The sequence below is a fragment of the Panthera leo genome, chromosome C2, assembly GCF_018350215.1.
Source record: "Panthera leo isolate Ple1 chromosome C2, P.leo_Ple1_pat1.1, whole genome shotgun sequence".
In the NCBI taxonomy this organism is placed as follows: domain Eukaryota; kingdom Metazoa; phylum Chordata; class Mammalia; order Carnivora; family Felidae; genus Panthera; species Panthera leo.
In genome coordinates, this window is record NC_056687.1 from 114,415,182 (window position 1) to 114,428,738 (window position 13,557).

At 40.0% G+C, this 13,557-nt stretch overlaps 1 protein-coding gene across 1 annotated transcript in view; it reads left to right on the top strand.

Moving 5' to 3' along the window:
• Positions 1–12,543, top strand: part of WWTR1 (WW domain containing transcription regulator 1) — a 132,732-nt gene extending 120,189 nt beyond the window's left edge. Inside the window, exons 5-7 of the mRNA XM_042954809.1 lie at positions 3,692–3,825; positions 5,039–5,151; positions 11,597–12,543. Coding sequence (XP_042810743.1) covers positions 3,692–3,825; positions 5,039–5,151; positions 11,597–11,781 — 432 coding nt within the window. The 3' untranslated portion in view covers positions 11,782–12,543. The remainder of the gene's footprint in view (positions 1–3,691; positions 3,826–5,038; positions 5,152–11,596) is intronic.
• Positions 12,544–13,557: the final 1,014 nt, after the last annotated feature.

Consider the following 13,557-nt stretch of genomic DNA (forward strand, 5'->3'; position numbering starts at 1 on the left):
CAGAGAAATAGTTAAGTTGTGGGGCACCTGTGTGTCTTAGTCAGTTGAGCATCCAACTTTGGCTCAGGTCATAATCTCACATTTCTTGAGTTTGAGCCTCGAGTTGGGCTCTGTGCTGACAGCTCAGAGCGTGGAGCCTGCTTCACATTCTGTCTCTCCCTCTCTCTCTGCCCCTCCCCTGCTCATGCTCTGTCTCTCAAAAATAAATAAACGTAGAAAAAACATTAAAAAAAAAAAAGGAAATACTTAAGTTGCTATGAAGAAAATTTCATGCAGTCTCTGAAGAGGTAGCATTTGTAGGAGGCAGGTAGTAGGTGACATATGAACTTTGGGAAGATCCGAGGAGCGCGTTCCAAGTAGAGGGAACACTTGGTACAGATGATGGCAGTGGGAGGAGCACTGGGAAGGGAGTGAGTGAGGGGAGCATGTCAGAGACACAGGAGGAGAAGCAGACAGGGCTGGCACATTGGGCTTTGTGGGGCACCATCCAGAAGGGTGTAGAGCAGGGGCCGAACATGATCTTATTTGACTGCTGTGTGGAATGACTTGTAATCCAAGAATAATCTTGGAAAGAGTATTGCCCCCTATAATAACTTTCTAACTCAGTCAAGTATGATTGATGTCTCAAAGTTATTATTCAGGTACATTCAACACGCTTTCTGTATTCTTTCTCATTCGTCAGTCATTTGAAGGTGGAAAATGATAATGTGAGCCCCCTACAGACAGAACATAGCATTGCCTCTTTTGATGACGTGGGGTCAAGGCTTCAAAATAGTTGGGGAAATGACGATGCTGAGGAATGGAACTTCAATTATCTTTAATTTAAAATAGGGGGAACAGATGTGAATTGGCAGATGGCACAGTGAAACGTTTCCCCCAATATAGTATAGGTTATTTCAGCTTTGGTTATTATAGTCTTTTTGAATTTTATTTATGTATTTAATCACACACAAGCGGTCTTGTAAAAATTTATATTGTATCTATTTGAAATATGCCAGCAATAATTTAAATGAAGAGGAAAGTTTAATTTATATATTTTATAGCTAGTTTTTGATAGTTTTTCTTTTAATTTAAACATTTTACTTTCATGTCATTATAGAAGACAAATAGTTCATATATATTACGTACATGTATATTTTTTATCCAGTAAAGTTCCACAAATAATTCTTATTGTATTTAAATTCAGACCACATTGGTATTGGAAATTCAACCAGTATTCTTAAGACACATGGTGAGAGGGGCGCCTGGGTGGCTCAGTCAGTTAAGCTTCCGACTCTTGATTTTGCCTCAGGTCGTGATCTCACGGTTTGTGAGTTCGAGCCCCGCATTGGGCTCCGCACTGAACGTGCCCAGCCTGCTTAGGATTCTCTCTCTTTCTCTCTCTCTCTCTCTCTGCCCCTCCCACGAACTATCTCTTCTCCCAAAATAAATAGATAAAGTTAAACAAAAGATGTATGGTGAAAAAATTTTGTCAGATATAAGGAAATGCAGCAGTCTCTTCAACTTGTATGTTCAAAAGCATACCATTTAAGGGTAAACCCCACATTTATTTAGAATGGTTAGAAAATAGAATGTGCTAGTTAAAGTTGATTTTTTATGTCGTGAAGTTTATTGACCACAGGATCTCTGCATTCACAGTTTATAAAACACTAGAGGGGTGCCTGGGTAACTTAGTCAGTTAAACGTCTGACTTCGGCTCAGGTCATGATCTCACAGTTTGTGAGTTCAAGCCCTGAGTTGGGCTCTCTGCCGTCGGTGCAAAGCCAGCTTCAGATCTTCTGTCTCCCTCTCTCTCTGCACCTCCCCCATTCTCTCTCCCTCTCTCAAAAATAAACACACGTTAAAAAGAAAAGTTAAAAAAATAAAAAAATCAAAGAAGTAGAAATTTTATCATTGACTAGATGTTTTCAGACTGGTTTGTGTGTATGAGTGTGCATGGTGGACTCTGGTCTTCTCACACCAGGTTCAGGTTCAGGTTCTCTATGAGGTCCTCGGTAAGCTTTGGTTGGAGAATAAGTTTTCTAATGCACATATCCTACAATGTAAAAACAACTATCAGAAAACAACTTAATTTTTCTAGATTTATTCAGAAAGTACTTCCAAGATTGGAATTATGAACTAAAATCAACCTTAAAAAAAAAAGAGTCCATTTGGGGCACCTGGGTGGCTCAGTTGGTTAAGTGTCCAACTTCAGCTCAGGTGATGATCTTGCAATTTGTGAGTTCAATCCCCAAGTTGGGCTCAGTGCTGACAGCTCAGAGCCTGGAGCCTGCTTTGGATTCTGTGTCTCCCTCTACCTGCCTCTCCCCCATTTGCGCTCTTGTGTTTCTCTCAAAAATAAATAAAAATTAAAAAAAACTTTTTTTAACTTCCTTTTTTTTTTTTTTTTTTTTTTTTTTTTTGTTTGCTTTTTTTGGATTACTGGAGAAAATTTGTTAAGTATTCTGGTTATTTGCAACCAGAACAGAAGTGAGCCAGAGGCCCTTTCTAGCCAGGGTGTTTATTTCAATACAAATTAACAATGCAGTTTCTTATCAATCAGGTGTCTCATGTTTTATAAGAGTCACACTACCATAACTCCCCATAACAGTACAATGAACTCTAGTAACCGAAAGTTTTTATTGCCGATGACTTCACTAGACTTGTCTAGACAGCAGTTACTCTCTAAAATCATAGCATGTTAGGGCTGGAAGAGATCTAACAAAGATACCGTAATTTAGATGGCCTAAATATTCTGTTTGCCATTGTAGCCATGGTTTTGGGGTTTGAGGGATGGTAAGACCAATGACTTCAGGCTGGAAAGTGGGAAACTGATAGGCATAAATATAGGAAGGGCCGAACTTTGGTTTTGGATGCGAGTATAAACATATAAAAGTATTCTTCTCTGGAAAGAGCAGCAAATTTGAAAGGAATTTGATGTCTGCTCATGGTTGTCAAAGTGAGAGAGACTCCCTGGAGGTTTTACCCGGAGAAAGTAATTGCAGTCAAATTCATAACCTTTTGGATTGACTTCTTTTGGCAAAGTAATGCCAGCTTAAAAAAAAAAAAATAATTCTAGCATTCTAATTTTTGGTAATGAAATCCATATGCTATCAGTTTGTTGTTAGTGAGATTGGGTTTGGCTCTGCATGGTTCCGCAACCTTCAGTCATTTTAATCAGGTCAACAGAATGATTAGTCGAATAGAAAAACTGACCGACTAACAAACTTTTTAACTGGTTGTTTTGCTCTCCTGGTTGACGCAGATACGATTTGATGTAGAGCCTGACTCTGTGGCAAAGACCAGAATGTACCTGCTAGATCAAAGGAGTTCAGTTGCTTTGATTGACTTAGATTTGGTCTGAGCATCTGGCATAAAAATAGCCTTGTCTCTGAGAAAGTGTCTCGACGCCTTTATATGATTTGAGTATTTAAATGATTGGATGGGTGGGACAGTTGTTACAGAAGTGTCCTGAGGTAGATAGTCACGGACCTTCTCATTAACTTTGTAGATGTCAGAAAGTGACTTATGCCAGTAAGACTTTATCCAGAGAAAGAACAGTAATGATTTCCTGATGATTTTGACTGATTGGGAACAAACGTTAAGTGCTTTGTGTTTGGCGGAAGGTTTTCATGTGAAACATACTTTGCTCCAATTCTCGTGAAAATGAGTGAATAACTTGCCTCTCCCTCTGACTGTCCTATTTCTGTAGGAAGCCGCCCTCTGTAGACAGCTCCCCATGGAAGCCGAGACTCTAGTCACTGTTCAGCCTGCTGTCAACCCGCCAGCCATGACCCCAGACATGAGATCCATCACTAATAATAGCTCAGATCCTTTCCTCAATGGGTAAGTTAGCATTTTGGAGTAACTTCTTTTTGCTTTCTTTATTATGTGGTCTTAGAGTATAATGGGTCTTTGTTTATGTTGGGGAAAGGTGGGGAGCTTGAAGTGTGGGGTGGGGATAGAGGGAAGCTCTCCATTTCCTGATGTTGGTAATTGTACTATGGTTATATAAGATGTCCTTGGGGAAGCTGGGTGAATGGTGCACAGGAACTCTGTACTCTTTTTACATCTTCTACATGGGTCTAAAACTATTTTACAGTAAAAAAATTTAATTAAAACAAAGAGATGATGTTTTTAAAATATGAAGCATGTGAGCAGAAAGAAAAGATAATTTGGCCAGAAACATGTTCATGAGTAGAAGTAGTCAAACCTTAATTGTAGCTTTTTCAACCCAAGTAAAGGGCAGTGCTCTATTTCCTGTGTCTTTTCTGCTCTTGCAGGGGCTTGTAACAAACAAACAAATACAATTCTGAAAGTTTTTAAAAACAGAAAGAGAGGTGAAAACAAACAGTAAGTGAAATAATGAAGAAAAGGAATTTTTAAATTCATGATAATGAAGAAAAGGAATTTTTAAATTGTTTAAATTGTTTAAATTTTTAAATTGTTGAAATTGTTGACTTGAAATATTACAAATGTGCAGAATAATATAAATAACAGGATTTACCCATGTATACAACACTCACGTTTGCCATACTGCCATAGATCTTTTTTTTTTTTAAGTATTATAGTTAATATTTAAACCCATCCCCACCGCCACTGAAATCTGTCTCTTTCTCTTCTTCCCTCCCTAGTGGTAGCCACTATTCAGAAATTGGTGTATCCATCACACATATTTTTATACTTCCTTTTGGTTGTTAATGTATGCATTCATAAGTAGTATTGAACATTGTTTTCTTTTTTAAGAAATTTACATAAATGCCATCATACTCTATTTGCAGAACATGGTTCAACTTATTATTTTGAGATAGAAAGGAAATCAGTGTCAATTTACCATGAAAGGCCGCTTTTATTTGCCTACAGTCTTTTAATTTCACTGACATTGGTGTGCATGCTTTAAAGTTAATGGGAGGTGCAAAGTCTGCCTCCCTTCATTACCTGGAAAGCGGGACAGAATGGCAGAACTGCACCAGTTTAGGGTTTTTGTGACCTGTGGTTTTATTTTGGAATTTCTTGGCGTGGGCTTGCATTGAAGTTTCTCCCATATTTTGCTCCCCAGAGGGCCCTATCATTCGAGGGAGCAGAGCACCGACAGTGGCCTTGGGTTAGGGTGCTACAGTGTCCCGACGACCCCAGAGGACTTCCTCAGCAATGTGGACGAGATGGACACAGGTGAGAGCAAAGCCTGCGGGTACTTGCAGTGTGTTTGCATGCTTGCATCGCCCCCTTGGTCCTCTCTGTTCTGCATCCCACCAGAAACACGTCATCTCAACAATAACATAAAGTGACAACTGAAAAGCCACCCAAACCTCAGGCACTATTAATAAATTCTAGTCCTTTCTTCCACAGTTTATACAAATGCAGTTTTATATATGGCACGGAATTTTAAATTCCTCTTTCTTCCTTCCCTTCCCGCCCTTCTTCCTTCTCTCCCTTCCCTCCTTTCTTTCCTTTCTTTTTTTAAAAATGTTTATTTAGTTTTGAGAGAGAGAACACAAGCTAACAGCAGCGAGGCGGATGAGGGGCTCTGAAACTCATGAACCATGAGATCATGACTTGAGCTGAAGTTGGACGTTCAACCAACTGAGGCACCCAAGACCCTCTTTTCTTCCTTCCTTCCTTCCTTCCTTCCTTCCTTCCTTCCTCCCTCCCTCCCTCCTTCCTTCCTTCCTTCCTTCCTTCCTTCCTTCCTTCCTTCCTTCTCTCCCCTCCCTTCCCTCCCTCCCTCTCATTCTTCCTCTCCTCCCCTCTTTCTTTCTTCCCTTCCTCCTTCCCCCCCCTTCCTTCCTTGCTTCCTTCATATACCCTCCCCTCACAATTGCATTAATGCCACACTGTCTACTCTGCCATTCTTCCACAGTGGAATATTTATGCCCTTCTAGCTTGCAGTTGTAATATATGGGCCACTTTTTCTCTTGTGAAGTCGGACTTCATATCTTTTCATGTCATTTGCTGCATTTGGAGAGCAATTGGTAGTGGGCATTTGGAAAGTTAAGCAACTCAGAAGATTCTAAATTGTCAGCTCCGAGTCCCAACATGGTAACATCCCTCAGCAATTAAAAAGAAGAGTCAGGGGCTCATGGGTGGTTCATTCGGTTAAGTGTCCGACTTCGGCTCAGGTCATGATCTCCCATCTAGTGAGTTCGAGCCCCTCATCAGGCTCTGTGCTGACAGCTCAGAGCCTGGAGCCTGCTTCGGATTCTGTCTCTTTCTGCTCCTACTCCACTCATGCTCTTTCCCTTTCTCTCTCTCTCAAAAATAAATACACATTAAAAAAAACAACAATAAAAAAAGAAGTCAGTCTCTCTCTCAAAAATTTTAAGAAAAAAATAAAGGGAGCGCTTGGGTGACTCAGTTGGTTGAGCATTTGATGATTTGATGTTTGACTCTTTTTTTGAGGGGGGGGGCGTCTCCTACTCTTGATTTCAGTGCAGATCATGATCCCAAGGTCGTGAGATTGAACCCCGTGTTGGACTCTATGCTAAGTGAAGGGCCTGCTTAGGATTCTCTCTCTCTCTCTCTCTCTCTCTCTCTCTCTCTCTCTCTCTCTCTTCCCCCACCCCATCCCTCTTCCCTGCTTGCGTCCTCTCTCTTTCTCTAAAATTAAAAAAAAAAAAATTATATATATATAAAGAAGAGTCAGGGTAACTTTGACCTAGTGACCCAGTCCCCAACCTGCCCCACCTTTAGGCCAGGCCCCAGCTGGCTTCTGGTCACGTCTCCTCTTCTTCTCCAGGAGTGAGTCCTTCACTTGCAAAAGCTAAATTTGGTCTTATTAGCCAAATCTAGATTAAATCATAAAGTGCTCAACTCCCAGAAGATAGTCTAGAACCAAAAATAAATGACGGCTGAGGGGTCCACTGTTGGCATTTATTCATTCAAATTTCTCCTCCGTCATCACTGAGGATAGTAAGTGAATTGTCCGTGATGAAAAGAAGTCCTCTCGCCAGTGCCATCATCCACAGTGTCTGTATCTGTTACACTGTGCTCTTAGATGACTGCTCTCTGTGCTCTGAAGCTAAACTACTGGTCAGACAAGAGTCAGACTCAGCTGGGCACCTTACGAGTGCAGTGGGTTGGATGGACCAGCTGCTTTGGGGTCTCCCTGCAGCTCGTCATCGACATGTTTGGACGATTGCACAGACCTTCTTGTGAGGAGTCATACAAGAATAGTTTGAAGTGTTTGTTTTGTTGTTCTTCGATTTATTACTTAGGTTTTCTCCCTCCCTCCTGCTTCCCTCCCTTACTTTCTTCATCTCTCTGTTTTTTAGTGTGAGATTTATTGTGTCCTCTTGGGAACAGCCTTATGAAGTAGCTCCTTCCTACATTTAATAATTGTTTGCTTTCATCTTTTAAACACTGGGAAGCCAGTAAAGATAAAAACCAAAAGTTAAATAAGAAAAGACTCAGGAGCTCTAAATCTCAACCTGACATTAAAAAAAAAAAAAAGAAAAGAAAAGAAAGAAAGATGGGTTCATTCTATGGCTTCTAAAAATGACCTCAAGTAGGTAAGTAGGGAATGTTTTGAAGCCAAAATATGGAATTACGTGATATAATGAAAAGAATATAGTCTTTGTAGATAGGCAACCCAAGGTGAATCTTTGTTTCTCTACTTCTCAGTAGTGACTTTGGGAAAGTGATAGAACCTGCCAGGGCTTTGGATTTCTCGCCTATAAGTGGGAGTAATGTGCTTACTTCATGGAATTGTGGGGAGTCGTGAGATCACAGAGCTTGGCCCAAAGTTCTCTTCTCCCCTTCTGAGAGGCTGAAGTAAGGACAAATTGAACTTGATAAAGCTAGGCTTCCAAGTTATCCTGGTTAAGTGAGCGTCAGCCTGGGGAATTTAGGGTCATGTTTGTGAAGGCTTTCAAAGAAGTAGGCATAAACCTGGAGGACCAACTGGCGGTGGGCACAGCTCAAGTGTGGCTAGAAAATGTCTGTTAGATTCACTGACCACATGATGAATGGAAAGAAGCCAGCTAAGCACTCCCTTTGCAAATCACACATGCAACCCATAACTGGATGCAGTGGGGAATAGAGTAAAGGGAACAACGAGAGCAAAAGCTGGGAAGTCATCCACTCTTCCAGAATATTCATACGTGTTTTTTTAAACATGTAGTCATGGTTCATATTTAATTCTGGAAAAACATTTGTTATGTTCATTAATAAATGTTCCAACTAATTTCACTAAAGAAAAATTCTTCTAGTAGTTTCTAATGCCACAAGCTTACTAGGAAATTACTTCTAAAAATTGATAATACAAATCATCGATGTTTTAACTACTTTAAAAAAGAGGGATATCTGTTTCTTTTACACTTAATAACCTGAAAATGAGTCTATGAAAATATTTTTAAAAAATACAGTAACACTGCTCAGTTTCGTTAGGTCCCTTCTTTTTTGTTTTTCTTAGAAAGAATGTACAACTCTTATTGCTCACAAAAGAAAAGAAGAAATAGTGCTCCCTTCAGTTTAGTAGCAACATAAACATCTACCCCCGTCTCTCTCAGAGCGCTTAGAGAGAGAAGGAATCAGAAGAACGTATCTTTTTAAGAATTGCCTGTTTTTTTTGTCTCTCCCACTTTTTAAATGTATAAAACGGCAAGGGCCAAAAATATCCCTCCGAGATTGCAAAATTGGTCCAAAGAGAGTGATTTTAAAACTGTTAACTGTTAACCTTAAAACTGTTAAAACTGTTAACTGTTAACCTTAGTGAAGGTTCTTATAACTAGTCTCCTCATGCTTTCCATGTCTGAGAAGAAAGGATAACAGAAATTCTTTAAAATAGATTGTGTTTGGCTAAAAGTAAAATGTATTATTATGACAACATTTTCATGGGAAATCAATAGAGATGAATGGTTTTAACTGGAGATGAGGAAAAACGACACCCAGCATTTTAGATCAGATAGTTTTTCAGGGTAGATCATTTTTGTAAGCCTCGTTTCCATCTGTTACATTCCAGTGGGTAGTAAAAGTTATTTTGGGTTTTCTGTTCTATTTTGATACTGTTTTTCAATATCAGTAACACTATATTGAGGGCATGTCAAATGTGATTTAATTTTTCAAATTACTGCCTTTTGCAAAGAAAGTCCTCTAAAATATTGCCAAGAGTCACTGATACTGTATGAGTTATAGAAGAGCCATTAAACTTTACTATCACCAAAATGCAAGTTTGATTATGTTTCCCTCATCACTCAGAAAGATGTGATTTTTTTCCTTGGTAAATGCATATGGTTAGAATGAATTTTCTCTGGTTTTGCTCAGAATAATGAAATTTCTGTGAACCCTTTCCAGAAAGGCTAATGTACTTACAAGACACAAAAGCTAATCTAACAAGTTTCTTACAAATGCTTCTGGGGTGGAAGCTGGCCTTAGTTAACGATGCCCCTCAGTCTCTGAAGTCTATTTTATCCCTTCAAAATTGATCAGGGCTATTTGAATTAATCAGTTGTTCTGATATTGTGTAAGCAACAGTGACGGAGTTCCCAGGTTTTTCTTTCTCAGCATAATCAATAGTTATTGTATGTGGGTATTTGTATAAGTTTGTATATATGAGTGATTCCTGGAACCAGACATTATATGGTGCTTTATTCCATTGTGGGAAGAAGATACCTACAGCCCCAATTTCAGATGGATACACTGAGATTCAGACAAATTAAGTGTGTCTAAGGTCACACAGCTAAAAAGCTCAGTCCACTGCCACCAAGGTCAGTACATTTTCTCCTACAGTATTATTCATAAAGAACATGTGTCATTCGTGTCATATCCCAGGCATCTCATTTTTCTAGAACAGCATTTTCTCAATTGTGTTCTGTGGACTCCAGTTCCATTAGGATATAAATTCTGCCAAAATAGGATTGGATGATTAAATGGGTTTATTAGGTAATAGTGGCCTAAACAAAATAAAACCAGTTTCTTTACAACAAGACTTCTCAGAACCTTAATATGCTCACGTGCAGTGTGACTCATATGCATTGTGAGAAAAGTAGATAGTTGTGGGGTGCCAGGTGTGTGTGTATGTGGAGGATGGGTGATCCGCAGGACTTACTTTATTATTTTTTTATACAACATATTTTAAGAGACAATGGTAAGGTATGCAATAGGCTGAAAAAAATACAATTAATACATGCAGATCATGTCAACCAAACAAATTCCTCAAAATATTGTTATCAACCTTGTGCTCGCTTATATCATGGGACGTAGATCTTCTTGACAAACGTTTTTTAAATATGCAAGCAAAGAGAATTGTAAGCTGCTATGTAACCGGCAGGAGACAGAGAAAAAGGGTAAGAGAGAATTTATGAAGACAAGAAAACTCAGGACATATAATAATACAAGACAAAATCTAAATGGATATTAGACAGTGATGAAAGATATTATTATTGGGGCACCTGGGTGGCTCAGCTGGTCAAGCATCTGAGTTCGGCTCAGGTCATGACCTGGTGGGTCATGAGTTTGAGCCCCACGTCAGGCTCCATGCTGACAGCTCAGAGCCCGGAGCCTGCTTTGGACTCTGTGTCTCCCTTTCTCTCTGTCCCTACCCAGTACCACCTATGCTCTGTCACTTTCTCTCTCTCACAAATAAATAAAACATTAAAAAAAAAAGATATTATTATTGAGGATAAACTTGTTTTTCCTGTTTTAGAAAAAAATAGGGGTGCCTGGGTGGCTCAGTGCGTGAAGTGTCCGATTCTTGGTTTTGGATCAAGTGTCATCTCACAGTTTGTGAGCTTGAGTGCCCTGTTGGGCTCTTCCCTGGCAGCACAGAGCCTGCTTGGGATCTTCCCTCTCCTTCTCTCTTGCAGAACTCACCTTATAAAATACTTTTAAAATGATCCCTAGAGCCATCAATGAAGACAGCTTTTTAATAACATGGTGAAAGGAAACTCCTCAGTACTGTCTTTGAGCATAAAGAGGGATGACGTGGATAAATATACGCTTACAATTAAATCCTTAGAATATAGCTCTGTAGTAAGGTATTTATTACAGGGAGGGCCTCTCTAGCCTTTCACAAAACAGCTCTTCATGTAGCTGTCATGGGAAGGTGCAGATCACAGGTCAGATCCACAGTGCCTTGCTATCTGCTGGGCTTATCCATCCTGCACATGTCTACCCAGGAGGGAAGGATTCACCCAGCACCTGCATCCCTCTCCCCCGCCCCTTTTTTAATGTTTTTGTTTGTTTGTTTGTTGAGAGAGAGAGAGAGAAAGAGAGAGATAGAGAGAGAGAGAGAGAGAGAGAGAGGCAGAGCGCGAGCAGAGAAGGGGCAGAGAGACAGAGGGAGACACAGAATCTGAAGCAGACTCCAGGCTCTGAACTGTCAGCACAGAGCCCGACGTGGGGCTTGAGCCTACAAACCGCGAGATCACGACCTGAGCCCAAGTCGGACACTCAGCCGGCTGAACCACCCAGGCACTCTCCATCTGCATATCTTCTGAGCGAGCACCCACAAACTCAGTTTCAGTAACGTGGCAGCTGACAATTTTCAGAGATGAGCTGTTTTAGACCGGTAGCAGTATAATCTTCTGTTTCAATGTAAGGACTGTGTTAATGATATGAGAGCTGTCAGCTCTTCAAGAACTTAAAGGAATTAAAATGGTCACCTTTTATTCTGTTATAGGAGAAAACGCAGGACAGACACCCATGAACATCAATCCTCAGCAGACCCGTTTCCCCGATTTTCTTGATTGTCTTCCGGGAACAAACGTTGACCTAGGAACTTTGGAATCTGAAGATCTGATCCCCCTCTTCAATGATGTAGAGTCTGCTCTCAACAAAAGCGAGCCCTTTCTAACCTGGCTGTAATCAGTACCATTGTAACTTGGATGCAGCCGTGACCCGACATTTCCTGGGCCTCTTGGAAAAAGCAATGGAGCAGAGTAAGTCTGCAGGTATACCACTTTCTGCCTCCATGACTCAATGCTCCCTCCCTCCTTTCCATGTGGCCAGTTTAATCATCGCCTGGATTTGACAGTAACTCAAGTGAAACATAAATAAATAAATACTCTATTTTCATTTTCTGCAGGCCCGAATTCCTGTGAATCCGGGGCTGTGCAGAATTGTTTCTGCAGAATTGATTACACAGAATTGCTTCTCTGTTTTTCTATCTGCTGCCCCATGACTAAGCTTTAGGGGTGTTAGTTGAAATTTATATGTCAATTGATTATAAGCCACAGAAAGCTGACCACAGGCAGTGACTTGTGACAGGCGGCTCGGTCCAGGAAATGTACATGAAATTAAACCCGATTTACAGTTTCAAAAACTGTATTGATGACAGTAGTACCAAATGCTTTAAAAAATTATTTAACTTGAGCTTTAAAAATCATTGTATTGATAGTAGATCTCTGCTGTATGGAATACAATGTAGTTTTGAATCCATGCTGGTCCTGATGGTTCTTTTACTCTGTATTTGCAAAGGCACACATGATCTTTTGTACTTTGTCCTTTATCATTACTCTACTGCGTAGCGTCTAGACAACTTGTCCTTCTAGCAGGAGAGGAGCAGGAACGTGAGACCAGTTTGGTACTAATGATGAGCATTTATTAAACAAAACTTTTTTAAAATTACAGGTTGGATTTTTTTTAATTGCAGCTTAGAATTTGATGTTTCTTTTATACAGCACAATCATTTTGTAGCCGACGACAAAGGGCAGCCAAACGTTTTTGATAAATCAGTGGCAACTGTATTTTTGTCTTTTGAAAAGCTTTTCTGAAGACATCAGGACAACATACATAGCTTTCAAACTGATGGCACACACAGGAAACTGTTGCTTTTCAAATTCTGAAGGCTTATCAGTTTTGCTTTCAAGATTTCAAGTGTTTAAATAATCTTATCTATGAAACTGTTTGAAGGATGAAGCAGATCTCTGACTGACGTGTAAAAAAAAAAAAATGCCCTCTGAGGGTGTATGGTGGAGACGTATGTTTCTGAATTCAGTAAAATTGATTCCTAAGTATGTTATCCTAACCCTGTTTGCTACAGTTGGTATAAAAAGGCATGAAATATGTACTCAATACCTCTTATGTAACCAAAAACATTTTTTATTAGCTTTTAAGGACTGAGAGAGAGCATCAGGTTCAGCCGGCACGTACCTCTGCCTGCATTGCTGATGAAGTCCTCGATTGTTTAATATTTTGAACTGACATTATTTATAATCTATGAATTTAATATCTTTTTTGAAAGACATTAATAATTCAGGTCTCTGAGAGGAACCTTCAATTCCCACGGGGGCTTATCTATTGGGGATCTTCCATAAGATCCTTTCCAATCTACCAGAATACAGACAGGCAGAATACATTTTATCTTGTTGGAAAGAAGGCAAGTGAAAAGGTCAGAGATGAAGTAGTAAAGTCACGGTATATAGTGGAAAGGACTAGATGTGAAATGGACATTGACAAGTGATGATACCCCAGAAGCAAGACAAGCAGGAGGTCAGAGAGGTGCCCCGAACGAACAAAGCAACAATTTTCTACTACAACTTTCATACCAGTAGACTCTGTTGTAGGAGAAAAGGCTTTGGTGCACTTTATGTGGAAGAAGGAGGGGAAGGGCTGGTGTTGCCCTGTCCACGATGCTGAGCG